This window comes from Mus musculus, chromosome 17 (assembly GCF_000001635.26).
Source record: "Mus musculus strain C57BL/6J chromosome 17, GRCm38.p6 C57BL/6J".
Lineage (NCBI taxonomy): Eukaryota > Metazoa > Chordata > Mammalia > Rodentia > Muridae > Mus > Mus musculus.
In genome coordinates this window covers 31,056,772-31,073,653 of record NC_000083.6, presented here as the reverse complement: position 1 = coordinate 31,073,653, position 16,882 = coordinate 31,056,772, and the positions used below count along the sequence as shown (strand labels likewise).

The 16,882-nt window shown below is 50.7% G+C and overlaps 1 protein-coding gene across 1 annotated transcript in view; it reads right to left on the bottom strand.

Moving 5' to 3' along the window:
• The window catches only part of Abcg1 (ATP binding cassette subfamily G member 1), a 60,291-nt gene extending 44,331 nt beyond the window's left edge, over window positions 1–15,960 (bottom strand). The window contains exons 1-2 of the mRNA NM_009593.2: window positions 15,798–15,960; window positions 9,026–9,269 (exon numbers count right to left, since the gene is read on the bottom strand). Coding sequence (NP_033723.1) covers window positions 9,026–9,269; window positions 15,798–15,839 — 286 coding nt within the window. The 5' untranslated portion in view covers window positions 15,840–15,960. The remainder of the gene's footprint in view (window positions 1–9,025; window positions 9,270–15,797) is intronic.
• Between the last annotated feature and the right edge of the window lie 922 nt (window positions 15,961–16,882).

Below are 16,882 nucleotides of genomic sequence, written 5' to 3'. Positions count from 1 at the left end.
TGTGACCCGGGGCTTTGCTCTTTATAGGAAGGTGCAGCATCGGGACCTCTTGAGCCCCCTAGAGCAGCAACATCCTCTTAGCAACAGTGCCCGGCGCGCGCGGCCAATCGCGCAGCTCCCCGCTGCCGCCAGCTGGAGGTTACTAGCGAGCATTGACCGATAGTAACCCCGGCGCGGGCGGCAGTGACAGACAGGTACACATTGCGCCTGCGCAACGGCGCACACCTGCCCCGCCCGCACCTGCACACTGGAGGAGGCCGCTCCTTGCTGCATCCCCTTCCAGTCACTGAGAATTCCTAAGAACTCCTGCAGGCAGCCTCTACCGAGCCAGCAGCCAGGGTTACTTGTGAGCAATGGAGCCGGTGTGTCCCAGCAGCCTGTAGGATGCTCACAGAACCACAGAAGGAGGGGAGGGATGCTCTAATTAATAAAAACCCGTTATGGGGCTGTAACTTGGCCAGAGCCTTCAATACCAGGCCATGTAGATGACAGTTGGCTGGAATGAACTATTCTCTCATTCATATTTATGTGTTCTCTGTGTGTGTGTGTGTGTGTGTGTGTGTGTTACTCCATCTTGGAGAATGAGCATAGGTCTTAATGTGCCCAGCAGGCAGTACACAGTTCTGGACTCCAGGTAGAGGTCAAACCTGCCTCCCTCCCCACCTCCACTGACAGTAGGCAAAAAGGTCTTTGTGTGGTACCCACAGTGTCTGTCTCCTGAGCAAGAACTTAACACCGCCCGCCCGCTGGTCTAGGCCTCCTGAAACATTTGGAGGCAGAGAATTGAAGCCCTGGGGTAATGAGACAATGTGGGAAAGGAAACAGCAAACATTAGCTATTTGTAATTGAAAATAAGCATGACTCCCTCCAAAGTGGGAGAAGAGGCATAAGACTGAGACCTCCCACAATCCATGCTGGGATGCCTGGCCCAGGGGCTTCTAGGCCAAGCCACCAGTTGCCACATGACAGATACAGAGCAGAAGATTCATGCTGCTTCTCGACTGGACTCTACCCTTACCAGTAGCAGAGAACCTTCTGGAAGGTACGCCTGCCTCTGCCCTGTGACCCACAAGTGTCACCGTGTCATGCAATCTCCAAGCAAACCTGGGCCCTCATCTCTCTAGCAGCCCAGTCACCTATAAAGGCTGCTCACCCTGATAAACTGGATTGCTGTTTGTCCCTGGTCAGTCTCTTATTCTGTGCGGTTCGTGGGCCCACTTCGAGACTAAGATCGCTTGTTCCACAGAGTTCCAGAAGCAGGAGCTGGACCAACTCAGGAAACTTATCCAAACACTGATTTTCTTAGCTCAGAGGCATTTTCTAAGAACGGATCTTGTGTGTGTGTGAGCACACTCGTGCTGTCCTGGGAGTCTCGGTTCCTAGTGACTGTGGTAATCAAACAGACTGACTTGTGGGAAGGGATAGTGCAGATGGTTGGCCCCCAACATGTGGGAGTTCAGACTAGGGCAAGCCCAAGGCTCCTGTTGGCGCCGAGATCTAGATTCTAAATATAGGTCTCAGCTGGACCTAATCACAGCCTTGATAGGCCTCCTGGCATATCTGACTTTTCACACTGAATGCCATTTGTCCCACTGCACAGAGAGGTATCTAACAACATACAGCTGGCTCAGAGGATAGTGAAACTATGGCGTTGGGTCATGTGGAACCAGCAGCCCCATCAGCCAGCCTTGGAAAAGCCCTTTTACACATTTTATCACAGGAGCAAAGCGCCGGCATCAGACATATTGGATTTGAAGGTAGCATTTCCTAGGCACAACAGGGACTTTTTTTTTTCAGCATTTGTCTCATAAAGAATGTTCCTTGTGACCATCACCTCGACCATATGTGGTGTAGTCTTAACTATTTAATCTGGCCCTTGCGGTTACCTCTTTTCCTTAAAAGAAGCCAATCTGTTGCTGCCAGAACTCAATGGGAGCAGGTGTACGGTTACTAACCACTATTTTCCTGCCAGTCTACAAACAAAAGGAACGGTTTTATGTTCAGCAAACTGTCAGCTGTCGTTATTCCTTGAAGCAGGAGAGTGGGCTTTGGTTTAAAAGGCCTTTCGTCTCAGAAGGTGGAGGTTTCTGGAAGCAAGCCCACTGCTGAGGTGCTAAACGCAAGCAGGCAGGCACCCAGGACACGGGGCAAGCATGGCAAGAATGTCCTTAGGAAATTAAACAGTGACAAGGACACCCGATGGGCAGCGGAGTACAGGCCCGCAAAGCCATCCTGCAGAGGCCAGATGGCTCAAGAACGGGGGGAACTTTGGGAAAGTGACAAGGTCACATAGCCAGATAAAGAAACTGCCAGACAGAGTGTTCAGAAAAACAAGAACCCAGGGGCAGTGGCATCAGGACATCTATCCTATGTCCAGATGTGCCAGCCTGGACCACATAGTGCATTGGAAACTCATGTCTCTGACTCCAGAGCTCAGTTGGAGATAGCCAGCTTGTCATGTGGGGGGACTAATGGGAGAAGGTATGCCCAGCCAGAGGAGGGGAGACAGGAAGGCCTGGATGCTGAGACTAAAAATCTAAATGGCTCTTGGCACTCTCAAGAGTCGTCCCCTGTCAATAGTTCCTCAAATTCTATTTTTAGACTACCAAAGAAGTCCCTTATCACCAAGAGCACTGCTCTCAGGACCCTGCACATCTGCCTACCCATCTGCCCCCAGCAGTCACCAAATACTCGAGAGCAAGAACTGACCTCTAAGTTTACCCAGGCAACGGATGGGTACTGTGGTACTCTTCAAAACACTTAAGCCACAAAATGTCTGCAAGTAGCCCTGGGGCTATACACTGCCTGGAAGAGTTACCTACCACCCTAAATAAAGCAAACTACTGGGTTAAAAGCAATCTCCTTTGGGGCCCAAAAGAAAGCCTAGCACAAGATAGGCCAAAAGGATCAACAGAATTCTTCCTTGCTAAAGGAAGTGAGTCCCTCCTCCCCCTTCCCCCCTTAAAACCTGAGAACCCATCACCAGTCTCAGGGCTCTCTGAAGCCTTTCTTTTCCGGGCTGGGCTCCCCTCCCCATCTCCGATCTTGGGCATTTGGTTGAAGTCCAAGTTTCCTAATGGAATTCCTGAAAGGGGCTTATTTAATGGCAGAGTCCACTCATTTTTAGCCAGCCTGTAATGACAGGCCTTGTGAAAGGGCGGTGGAAATTAAGAGAAAGCAAACCTTAATTTGAGAAGGGTGTTGGGTGTTCAATGGCCTTTTATAACCCAGAAGCAAGCCAATACACATAATCTGGCTTGGAGCTGATCAGGCTGCTTAACGCCTTCCTGTTGTTGTTGTTGTTGTTGTTGTTGTTGTTGTTGTTTTGGGGGGGAGGGTCTGAAAATGAGAGGCTTCTATTTCCGCATAGGCTGTGGTATAGTCTACTCTATCAATGGAATGTGGCGTGTGGAGACATGGCCTGGCCTGGCTAAAAGGACATTAAAGAAAATGTCCTGAAGCCCCAGGTTTGATGGCATTTGTTCTCAACCTAAGCTTCAGCACTGCCTGATCTCTACAGCTGTGCTTCATTCTTAAGAGCCGTGTCATTTGCAGGGGAGACTATGTTCCCTGCCATCAGCCTCCTTCACTGACAAGGACACAGGACACAGGACACACACGTCTCTCCTGAGGAGGAAGATGGAACTGCAAAGCCCTTCAGATAGGCTTATCAAAGGTTACATCCAAGCAGGACCATGAGATAGGAAACAGGCCCGGCACTAGTAACTCCATCTATACTATGGTAGTCCAGGATAACCCTCCCACCCCCCCCACCCCCCCACCCCCCGCAAGGAGTAAACACTCATGGGTCCTGCAGACAACTGATCTTGGTTTGAAATACCACAGACAGGGTTTTTTTTTTTTCTTTTTCTTTTTTTCTTTTGGTTTTTTGAGACAGGGTTTCTCTGTGTAGCTCTGGCTGTCCTGGAACTCACTTTGTAGACCAGGCTGTCCTGGAACTCAGAAATCCACCTGTCTCTGCCCCCCGAGTGCTGGGATTAAAGGCGTGCACCACCATGCGCTGCAACAGTCAGGGTTTCAAGTTGGTCTTTCCTTTGACCACGACCTTGAGATGGGTACAGGGATCAGAACTGCTCCTGAAGCATCTTTATGAGCCAAGCAAACTGAAGAAGTCCCCTCCGTCAGCCAGCTACGAAGGAAACCATTCCGTTGTGCTTGGGTTGCAGAGGGGACAGTATACAGAGTCCCCCCAGCCATCCTGTGACCTTAGCACACCACATTCTAATGAAAAAGAAACTACTGGGTGGCATGAGACCCCATCACCTCACCCTCCCCGTTTTGCCATGTGTATTCACTTTAGGGGGATTCTTGGTGACACCACAACACAGGAAGCACTGACTGTGCCTTCCATAGTCACTCTGGCATGAAGGGGGGAGGCTCCTCCCACCAGTCCCCTACCATGACAGCCAGTGTGACGGCACCAAAGGCAAGAATGTTCCAAGTCATTTGTCCCATCAGCTCACACTACGTGAGTGGGTTCCTTGAGGGAGAGTAATTACCAGATCAGAAGCCGGTGAGATATTCCTTGGGGTATGCTGTTTCCTCCCGAGACTGGCTCCTCTCACAATTATGTTCCCTACCAGGAATCTATTACATGATCTAGTTTTTCCTCCAAAGACATCATTAATCATCAGATGAAAACTTAAGCACAATTGAAAATACGTGTTTGGTTAAGTACCACTGTCAGTGCTTAGGTCTGTCAAACTCCCAGATGTGAGAGAGACAGAATGGCCTCACCTAAAGCTATGGATACTGTCCCTGCCGGAATCCTTTCCTCCCAGCAGAGAGGAAAGCAGGCCTCACTCTGCCAGCTTTCTTCAACATGACAGTGTATTGATAGTGCTATTGTCTAAGGAAGGCCCAGTATAGTAGCGCCACATTCTAGGGGAAATCCAGGAAGAAACTGGTTTCCATGGGGGCGGGGGGGCGGGGGGCTACAGAGTGGTCCAGCATCTATCTAGGTAATGGAAGAGAACATCTGGGCGCTCCCTCTAGCTTTGACTTTGGGCAAATTGCCTCTGCTCTTGGACTCCTGTCACCTCTACCAATCTATAAGTCTGACAGGCTAGATGCTTCCAGAGCTCCTCCTTCCAGCAGTCCTCCCTCCAGAAGTCCTCCCTCCAGCAGTGCTATGGCAACCAACCCTAACAGTCAGCTCAGCACATTCAGGGTGAATCTTAAAAGTCAACAACCAATCAACTTGATATACAGACAGCAAAACTAATCAGGTAGCGGCATATGAGAAGTGGCTTCCACCCTGAAGGTCACCTTGGAGCTACACAGAAAGGATGGCAGCTCCCAAATAACCCCTGTGAAGAAATGGCAAGAGGAGCCGGGATATGACCTCCACAGCTCCAGTTACTGTTGGAGCCCGTGAGGGTCACTACCCATATGAGGGCAAAAGAGCAAAAGGTCCCACATGGTGGGGCGGGGACAAAGGAAGCAGAATTTTCAGACATTCAGGAGCAGAGGCAAGGAGTGGGGCCATGTGGGGAAAGGACAAGGAAGCCAGAGGTGTGTGGAGCATGTCAGCCAGTCTGCTGCCTGGTCCTGGGGAAAATGCACACTTTATTGATTGCCTGCTTACTGAGTATGGTTCCAAGTGGAGAAAATTGAACCCCTAGGTTCAGAGTCATCAGGACATAGCACTGATGCTAGGAGGGAGGTTACAAGAGTGTCCGCAGCTCTAGCCAGGCAGTGGTGGCGCATGCCTTTAATCCCAGCACTTCCGGGGCAGAGGCAAGTGGATTTCTGAGTTCGAGGCCAGCCTGGTCTACAGAGTGAGTTCCAGGACAGCCAGGGCTACACAGAAAAACCCTGTCTTGAAAAACCCAAGAAACAAAAACAAATGAGTGTCCGAAGCTCATATCATTTGTAGCTGATGAGACAAATGACTAGGTTATTTTCCCTAGAGATGGCCTGTAGGCTCAAGAACTATTTCCCAAGGCACCCGAGTCTCCAGAAGAGCCTTGTTTCCCTGCTGGCTGCATGAAGATGGCCCACAGGGCTCAGAACTGGACAAGGCCTGGCCTCCTCCGTGTTGGGCTTCACGGAGTTGCAATCACCACTGTGGTCTCAGGCAGGGGGATGAACCCGTCCTCTCACCACGCTTTGCTTTAGCTTCCCTCCTATTCAGTGAGGAGGAGGTGGGTACTTCTTCCCGATATTAAGTTCAGACCTGCTTGAAAAAGCATCTCTATTCTGATGTAGGTCTAGCAGCCAGGGAAGGCAAGGAACACAGAGGAGAGGGTACCTCAGAGATGCCGCTGCAGAGGAAGGAAAGCAAAGCTGGGGAAGGCATCAGACAGCAAGCCACGGCCAGCTGGTGGAGAAGCCAACACGACACACCAGACTGAGCATATCTGTCATCCCTCTGACTCATGGGCAAGTCCCGTGGGGCTCATGTGCGACTCCTCCCATGCCTGAACCTACAGAGGTTACTACAGGGCAAACAGCCACCTGGCTGAGCGTCCTCGAAGGTGCCGAGAAGGGACAGTTGTGTCTCAGCCTGTTAGGAATCCATTACTGATCGGCTGACTCTGGTGGCAAACAGGACCTGTTTACGCTCAGAGGGCACGAGGCAGATAGAGCCCCTGATGGGTCCCCCCTCCTGGGCCCAGATTTATGTCCAGGGTTTCAACTCAAGATGCTGCCAGGGTGTGACAGTTCATCTTCAGTGACAGTTTGATGGATCCAGAATGGCCATGGAGACAGGTATCTGGCTGCTTCGGTGAGGGGTAATTACCTCGATTAGATTAAGTGAGCTGGGAAGGCTCACCCTAATGTGGGCGGCGCCATCCCCTGGGCTGGGGTCCTGAACTCAATAGCAAGGGGAAAGGGAGCCGAGCACCAGCATCTGTCACTCTTTGCTTCCTGAATGTAGAAGCCACTGTCCAGCTGATTTCTTCTCCTGCGACATAACTTTTCTGTCATGGTGGGCCGTACCCCGGACCTGAGAGTCAAAACAAACCCTTTCTCCCTTAAGTCTGGTGTTTTGTTGCAGTAAATAAGATATGCAACCGACACATAAGGATTCAAACATCTGAACCCCTACATAGCAAGCCATCTTCATCTACAGCCTGAATTTTCAAACCCCACCACGACACCGCCAAGACCACATATAACACTCACATGGGGATGGCTGTGTGCTTCACGGGTCTGTTGCGGTTCATCTACACTAACAGACGAGCCCCTCTGGGTACATTTTTCTGTAAAATCTGAATATTCCTACCTTTCGATTCCAATGGGCTTCACAGCCAGGACCCATGGCTGAGCCTGGCTCAGTTTCTTAACAAAACAGGCTGGCATGTGGAAACGGGAGTGTCGGATAACAGTGCCCTACAATCAGCCCTGAGAGGGAGCAGGGCCTGTTCTTGGTTGTGCAAACCCAGACACAATCGTTTAACAACCACAGAGCTCAAAGGTCCTGGGGACTGGCTTCTCAAGTTTCCAAAATTATGTTTGCCACTAAGACCAGATTGCCCCTGCCAAGGAGCTCACCGGCTTAGCTTTGAGAGGCAGAAAAACAAAATGGGGGTTGGGGGTGGAGAGGAGATGACAAATTTAAAAAGAGGCTAGCTTTTTAAAAAGAAAAAAGAAAGGTTGTATCAATAGTTAAGTTTAAAAAAAAAATCAATCTTTCGGTGGCACCAGAGTCACCTTGGATGTCCCAAGTTCCCTTTGGGTTTCCAATTAGCTATGCAGTGATTCAGTAGATACCATGGACCGTCTGGTCTCTTTCCTGACTACCCCACTTCTACAAGCAGCAGACTAGGCTGGAAAACAAGAACCAATCAGAAAGGCCCATGCACTCAAATCTCAGCAAACATTGTGTAGGGGAGGTGGGGAACTCAGGAGGGTGGCCAAGCAACTGGGACGTCTGCATATGTCAAGGGTCCTTCATCCTACGGTGCTCCAGGGGCCTCCTCTGCTCCATCTCCCCATTTTAGTGGACAGAGCTCCTTTTATGACCATTTGTTTTTTCTCTATAGGCTGCCAGCACTACACATTGAAGAGTCCTTCCAAGACCTCAAAAACAAGCTTGTTCTCAGAAAGGCTATGCCAGACCCTGGAATGCTCTTGAACAATTGAGACCTAGAAGGCAACACACTCTTTCCCTGAATGACTGGAAAACTACTCTACCTTGAAAAAGGACCATCAACTGAGTGTTCATTAGGGAGGACTCGCATGCTAGGAACAAGCAAACCCTGATGCCTGTGACTCTGTGAAAACTCTTTATCTAGTCCCTATTATTAGGAATCTAAGATACGCAAAACTTTCATTTTAGCCAGGCAATGGTGGCGCATGCCTTTAATCCCAGCACTTCCGGGGCAGAGGCAGGCAAATTTCTGAGTTCGAGGCCAGCCTGGTCTACAGAGTGAGTTCCAGGACAGCCAAGGCTACACAGAGAAACCCTGTCTCAAAAAAAAAAAAAAAAAAAAAAAAGAAAGAAAAGAAAAGAAAAGAAAAGAAAAGAAAAGAAAAGAAAAAAACCCTCTCATTTTTCTGAGCACTGACTGGAATTTTTCCATGTGACTGGAGGTGTCAAATCACAATCAGAATATAGATGCATGAGAAAAACAATGCATAAAATAACATTCAGTATGTATCTCCTAAGTTGTCCAAGAAGCAGATGGATATCACAGCTTCATTCAGGTGCTGCCCCCAAGGTACCTCATGACAAATATGTACATCCCTATTGCCCAAATCCAAACTATATATGCAGTTAGAAGATTTTTCAATAGGGCACACTCAACCTGTACCAACACCACCGAAGTTTAGAGCCTCTGTGAACTCTGAGACTTGTCTAGTCGAACCTGTGTATTTCACGGGAAAGAAGCCAACTGTGGATCAGCGAAATAAACTTAGCCAAGGCCAGCCTGCATCGGAAGAGAGTACCTCTCAACTTTCCAAACTGCAGACCAAGACTCTCCCCAAACAACCTGTGGCTTCCTTCACGGGCTCCCCGCACCCCAACCACCAAGCTGGTGGCTTCACTTCCTACCTTTCTTCTTCCACCAGGGCCCCTCGGGTACAGAGTAGGAAAGGTCCTTGAATTCGATGTTCACGGCCGCCCTCCGCGGAAGGGAGGAAAAGCGCTGGGCCTCTGTGAAGTTGTTGTCCACCTTCTTCAGGTGCCCATTGAGCAGGTCTGTCTCAACCTCATCCACGTTGCTGGACACGACCTCGTCCACTGACACGCACACGGACTTGGGCTCCGTCATTGCGGCAGAGTAGCTGCTGGCATTCTAGAAGGGGCAGAGCAGAGGCAGTGAGGTACGTCGGGTGCTCTGGAAAGAAGGAACTATCAAGAGACTTGCCGCTGGGCTCAAGGTCATCGTCAATTATCCATAGAGGTACTTCCTAGACCTTTCTAGAATACCCTTGGCCCCAGAGGACCTCCTCCCCTCCCCACCCCCCCGCCCACCCCCTGTAACTATCACTTTTGCTTCTAGTAAAAAGGCACTTCAGACGAGACACCAAACACATCGACTATCTTCCTTTAGGATCAGAAAATCTAATCATAAAACTTCGAGAAGTGTCTTGCTTTCCTCTCTAAAGAAGAGATGGGCCACTGTAGAGACTCACCTCTTTCTGGTCTACCCATAAAAACCTCAGGGAAGACGAATGGGGCTTATTTAGAATGAGCTGTTGTCATGTGTTCCTGTGTCAGCCCCTGACATGTCTGAGATAGTGTTCTTAGAACAGTGGCTTATGGGGCCTGACATATCTTACTGTCGCATTTTCTAGATCCCCTGTAACTCCACTCTCCTAATAACACCGGAGGATCAGGGTTGTTTGTTTATTTTCTCTGTCATTCAGGCAGGGAAACTGAGGCACAGGGAAACTGAGGCACTGGCAACTTAAGGAACCTGCGCCAAGTGCCACAATTAGGGGTGGAAATAGGAATAAGATCTAAACCTGAGCCATTAAGACACAGGGAGGTGCTTTTCTGTGTTACAAAGGCATACGTAGCTAGTATGGAGCTCACTATATTATCCACAGAGCCCCATAGCTTTTAAGCCTTTTTCATGCATGCAGCGGGTAGGCCAAGACCCAGGAGTATTTATGCAAAGCAAGGGGTTTGCTTTTCTAATGGCTTGGCAACCCTGGCTTGATCAATAAGGTTCAGGAAACCTCCAACCGAGCCTTAAGGGGCACGAGTTGTACTAGTGTTTCTAGCTGTCTCCTGAAGCCTAGGGAGAACATACAAAAGCATGGGCCATCTGCAGGCTCCACTAGGCTGCTGGTAATGTATGGGAGAGAGTCCATCCCTCACCAGTTCTGGTCACCAAGGCCACTGGTCTGGTATGGCACAGCGATGTCCTCTCTGCTAGAAAGAACACACATGCTCTTCTTCTATGGTTTGTTCAGTAACTTTCTTAGTATCACTTATTATTTATTGTATGTTATTATTAAATAATATAGAAGAGAATAAAACTATAGCAGTCTGTCCATAAAAAGCATCCTAAAGGGTTGTGGAGGTGATTCAAAGTCAGTAGGATGCGCCCCTAGCATGCGCCAACCCTGGGTTTGCTCCAGAGCACTGTGCTCACCCACTCTGCTAATGCACACCTATAGCTCCAGAGCACTGTGCTAACCCACTCTGCTAATGAACACCTATAGCTCCAGAGCACTGTGCTAACCCACTCTTCTAATGAACACCTATAGCTCCAGAGCACTGTGCTCACCCATTCTGCTAATGCACACCTATAGCTCCAGAGCACTGTGCTAACCCACTCTGCTAATGAACACCTATAGCTCCAGAGCACTGTGCTCACCCACTCTGCTAATGCACACCTATAGCTCCAGAAGCTTGAGAAGTGGAGGAAGGAAGACTAGAAGTTCAAATCCATCCTCCACTACATAGTGAACTTGAGGCCAGCTTGGCTATACAAGATCCTACCCTACCAACCATAATGTCTATGAGCCCAGCAAGACAAGTCTCTTACCCGCCTACCCACTGAGAGCACACAACTGAACCATGGAAGAGCTGATGTTATTGCCACCGAGGTATTTGATGGGTTCAGAGCCTACTGGTAAGCTTTGGGGTTTGAATACTTAACAATGAATATAGAGTCTCTTAGTGATGGAAAAACGGAGCTTTAGTCTTAAGAAAAAGGCGCACAAGCCACAGATCCACGCCCGCCCTTGTGAGCATAACCTGAGCCTCACAGACACTCTTACTGACTGACTGAAAGTAAAGGATGCAGAGGCAATTCTTGATCTCCAGCTTGGGACACCAGGCATGAAGCATGGATGCTCTTTTCAGTGCCAACAGAGCGGGTTCATAGGCGCTCCAAATAATGTCTGTGCTCAAGACTTGGAGACCCACGGAGCCCAGTGGAGAGCACCTGAGGGTGACTTCTGTATCCACACATCAGGTGCCTTCCATGATGGGCCTCCTGAAGGGACGGGTCACTCTGTCACACCTCTGTAGGAACTTAGAAAGCACCTATGCAACTTAGAAAGCACCCAGAAGGCACAGGGGCATTCCCTCGACCCATCCATGGTCCTTTGTGGCTATAACTGCCGTGGTAGCAGGTTCATAACCACAAGGGCTGTGGAAGAAGGAGCCAGGGAAGAGCCAGGTGCTGGCTTTAGGGGCAGGCTGTCCTGTGGAGAGGCAGTCAGATGAGGCCAGGTCATTCCCACCTCACCTTGTCTCTGTAAGTTTGGAAGTACTCCGGGCTTGGTGTCAACCCTAACAGAGGTGGGCAGCCCTTCTCCATCACGGTTCCCAGAACTCTGGAAGTCAAGAAGGGATTGCCTCCTTCTCTGTTGAAACTCAGAGGAGTAAGAGGCCTATAGCCATCACCCATCCACCCCCTAACTGTGGCAGATATCAGACAGCCATCACCCATCCACCCCCTCACTGTGGCAGATATCAGACAGTTATCAGGCCTGCATCCTGACCTTTTCTCCCAGACCTATCTATGCACGTGTTCATTCCCTTAACAGACTGAACACTAGGTAACACCAGTCTGCTAGCCAGACACAGACATGGCCTGTGACCCTAGCCAGCTCAAGTTCAAAACTGAGCCCAGGGAAGAGAGCAGCTGTCCCTGCAGGATTAGGCAAAGGCTGTGGGGGGTGGGGGGTTAGTGGAGGGTGGGGGTCCAGGACAAAGTCTGTCTGCAGAAATAGCCCAGGCTGAGATTAACAAGACAAGATGAGGGCAGGGCTTTGTGTACCATGCTCCCTGCAGAGGGCCTCTGTGAACAGTGAGTCTGGAATATAGAAACCTAGACCTACAGTTATCATGTGGGCAGAGGAGGACAGGAAACAGGGTACTTGGCACAGATGAGACTAGAGAGGCAAACTCCATAAAGACAGTTTGAAGATTGCTAGGGACCCAGAAAGGGAACCCAAGCCCAGAGCTCCAGGCTCAGAAGGCGGTGGTATCAGTCACCCACAGAACTAGAGACAGAGGAGCTTAATCAGCAGGTTAAGTTGGAGCCCACTCTGCCAGCCGGTAGACCAAGCTGAGTGATTAGAACTGGGGAGGGAGGGCGGGCGGAAGCAGCCAGAGTTAGCTACTTAGGATGTGAAGCGTTCAAAAGCAAGACCACGTGCGTGCCCATGCTAGGCAAGAGACTGTAAACACTGACTAAGACCCAGCACGCTTAGTATATATACTCCAGCCTGCAGCCCGTGCTCTTAGCATTTGCATGGTACCAATGGTGGGAGGGAGGTTACCCACTCCAGTCCGAAAGCAGCAAGGTGGCCGCTCTGGCTCAGGACACCCAGCTCCCTGAAGCATCCTGAGCTGGCTTCCTTCCACCCAGCCATTTGACTGCTGCTTAGTTCACTGGATACAGCAGGGGTGTTCTTTAGACTGAAATGCACAGGAAACAGGAACTTAGGCAGCCTCCTTCAGCAAAGAGGACAGCCCCACCCTTCCTCCACCGGTGTCCAGTGGCCTCACCCAATTAATAAAATCATGAAAACCTTTGTGATGAGACAGTGGCCTGTCACTCCAAAATAGACCAGCTCTCTGGAAACACATCCTCTGATGCGAGCTGCTAGCTAGCAATGTAGGTTACAGCGAGCTCTGCCTCAGCCTCCTGAACTCATTAAAAATAAAACAAACACCTATCGGCTCCTGTTTCCCCCCCCTCAGCTGGTCCATTTCCCTACCTTCCTGTCTGGACACTGTGCCCTCTCCTTAAGGAATGTGTTTTTAAGGACTGAACAGACGGTAAAGGCAGGAAGTCCGTTCCTGGGAACTTTGTACAGAGGGGACCCTGGGGTGGGGGGAGGCTGTTTAAGAGATTGCTCTCTTGGCAAAGTGTCCAGTGAGTTCCACACAAATGCTGGGAAGCTAGAGACACCAGAGTAGTGGGGGAAGTTCACACACAGCCAGCAAGCCTCACCTAGGCTTGGAAGACCCCTTCACTGAGATAGATACATTCTGACACAGAACTTCTCTCTGCACACTGGGGCAGGGGCCATCCGGTTTCTCTGTGTTTCCTCACGACCAACTAGGATGCTCACCCAGACGGTATCCTAGGGCATCTTGGGTGCATCCAAGGAAAACAGGCTAACCCATAATCAGAGCAATTTCCCACAGGAAAAGTATCCCAATGTCACACTCTGAGCTAAGCTTAAAGGGCAGGTTACACTTGAGTGACCGCTCACAATGCCACAAAGCTCCAGGGCTGACCATCCCATGGAAGGACATGCCCACCGTGTGTGTCTTTGCCACCTCAGAGAACCTAGTACTCCCAGATGCTCTGGCCCCCCTCCAGAATGCTCCTCCAGATTTAGAGGAGACACAGATGTTGTCACACAGACAACATCAGCAGGACCCTAAAGCAGGAGACTCTTAAAAAGCAAATCCTGAGGTCTTGTTATAACCAAGATAGAACATTTTAAAAGTTAACTTCATCTTTGTTTTGTGTCTATAGCACCCGATATTCCTAGTGGCTTTCACTTCCTATTCCCAAACAGGTCCCAACCAGGCTGACCCTGATTGGCTTCCAAGAGCAAACAAGATCTGTGGACCCAAGGTGGTATAACCACAGACAGATAGACGTTTAAAACTTCAAACAAAGGTGCCAGGTTTGCAGGAAGAAACGTCTTTTCAAATATATCAATAGGTTTCCCGAAAAATAAAAGATAAACCCCAGCTATTATGAGATTGGTAACTTCATAGCAGGGGTCTGGGCTGTATCAAACCATAATGTTGTATGGAAACCTATATCCTACAGCAGTTCGGTTCGTTTATCTACATGTTCAAACCAGTTCTGTGCAGAGAGAACCCATCAAACTTCCTCTCTTTGCAAAGATCGTCAATTATCATAATTTTCTGTTGCTAGTAATAATCTTCACATTGATAGATACGTGCACAAGGGCCAATTTTTCAGTGTTAACCAAGCCTCCAGGTAGAGTCAACTAGATAAAGGTGCAGACTGGAATACCCGAGGAGAAGCGATTCCTGTTTTCATTGACTCTGGCGAGTCTGAAATGGAGCACAGCCCAAGGATGGGGAGCAGCTTAGAAGGGTCTTCCTTCCCGCCTCACCCCACCCCCTGCTAACCACCACCATCACCACAGTGCATCTTTGCTCCATTCTATCGGTTTACACAAAATCATTACATAATGAGTCGGCGGGCAGGGCTCGAGACGAGTTCTACAGTAACCTGTTTGGAATCACAGGATGCGGTTGTCAGAGCAGAGCATGCGCACAAAGCCGAGTGCTTTTTTTTTTTTTCCTCTAGAGCGCAAGGCAAGAGGTAACTGTCGGTCAAATCCTGGGGAGCCTTGCTGACTTCAAATACAGGATGCTAAAAATGAAATAAAGGGGAGGGACTGTGAGATGTGGGCTTCTAGCGTATTGGGAAGGAACAGGCAGGCTAGTAACAGAAAGAAAGGCACGATTCGGGTGGGAAAACGGAGGGCTTGCTGTTTATACTCCACCACAGTCTGAAGTCAGCTTAAGAGGTTATTAACCGCAATGTCCGCTTGTTAGACAGAGCCGGTAGGGCCAAGGGTGAGACCAGACAGATGGTGGGCTGGTTTTTGTTGTTGTATGTTAGCTTTCTCCTGGAGCATTGAGTGACCGTGGAAGAGGAGACGCTTGCCCACCTCTGAGAAACAATACTTGTCTAGCAATTCTGTAGCACCCAGGTTTTGTCCTAACACTGGTATCTGGGGGGATGGGGGCGTGTAAATGCCCACACCCTACCCTCACCCTGGCAGGGATCTGAGCTCGTCCTCCTCTGTCTCCCCTGGGACTTCGCTGCCTCCTCCAAGAGTAGCTGTCTCTGGGGAGCGCAGGAGAGCAGGCTCCGTTTCGTGGGGCGCAGTTTCTCTTTTTGTGTCCCCCCCCCCCCACTGTGCCCAGGACTCCAGAGGGTGGCGCAAGAAGTCCCCCGCCGTCTGCCCGCTCCACAGAGCTCCTCAGAGAGATCTGACCCTCCCCTCCCTCGGGCTGAGCCTGCAGTCCCTCCCCAGTGCGCTTCCACATCTCCAGCCCCTCACCCAGGAGGCGGACAAGTCAAGGCCATCTACCTGTCCACTTGTGGGGTTGCTCGCTACCCGCGCCCCACTCCACCTTCTGGATGCCCTAAGCCAGTACAGGAGCATCTCAAAGCTCCAGGTGGCCAGGGCGGAGTCGAGCAGCGCCGGGCACCTCTCCAGAGCACCCCAGGTCAGCGCCCGGAGGATGCGCTCATAGGCGGCTGGTGTGAGGACCAGCCAGCCTGGCTTTGAGCTTCCTGTTTCCTTAGAAGATAAAAGCCAGCCCGGAGTGCGAAGGATGTGCGACTCACCATGGCGGTGCCGACCGAGAAAGCGGCCATCAGACAGGCCATGCCCCGGGGGCGGCGGCGGCAGCGGCAGTGGAGACAAGTCTGCGGGCGGCGGGGACGAGGTTGCAGGAACGAGGCTGCGCTTGCTCCTGCTCCTCCGCGGCGCTCTGCGCGGGTTCCGACTGCGCCCCGGCCCCGCCCCTGCCCACGATTGGGCCGGGCGGAGGGGGCGGGGCGCCGACAGGTGCGCGTGCTCTTGTTTTGCTCCTGTTGCGGAGCGGCTGGAGGATGCTCTGGACCCGAAGCTGTCTGCTAGGCCTCTCCCAACCGCCTGGGCCTGGGAAGCCCACTTCAGGGACCCTGCAGGAGCTGGGCCAGCTCAACCCTAGACGAACCAGTGGGGGCGCCCTACAAACCACGGGGTCCTTGTTTCGGAAACCTCCCGAGGTAGCTTGAGATCAATGGGATAGGGAAGAAGGCAGGTGGCTCCTTTGTTCTGCCTTTGTTATGCATGCCTTCCAGGTAGAAGCCCCAGGGACAAACGTAGAAAACAGCCCCAGGGCTTTTCCCTTAGCGCTAGTGTGCGGTGACCCTAAATTGAGGCAGCATGGGCGTTCATACAGATAGCTCCTAGGTCTCCATCAGCACCACTCCATCCCCAAATAAGCCACAGGGGTGTTTCCAGTGTCTTACACAGCCACGTTCTTGTACCCTACTGAAACCCCTGTGATTTGTAAATGGGACGTTGCGTGGTAACCGTGGTGAAAATCTTTAATCCCAACCTCAGATCCTAAACTAAGTCTTCTGTTGAAATGATTCTCTGTCACCCCCAGCACAGTAGAGCCACCCGCTCCAACACTTGGGTGTGCTGGGGTACTTTCTGCTCTCCTAGAAAGGGGCAGGCAAGTGGTTGTCACATCCTCAGATCCTTGACCTCAGCTAAGCTTCTCCCTAGCATCACAGAAAGAAAAGTGGGTGTGGCTGAGTTTGGAGGGAAGAGGGTGGGCTTCTAATACCGGAGGGACCGATGGCCCTATCTGGTATCAAGAAGGCTGACAAAGCCAGGGCATTCTAGAAGGTTATGAGTACAAACCTCCTTGTGAGAC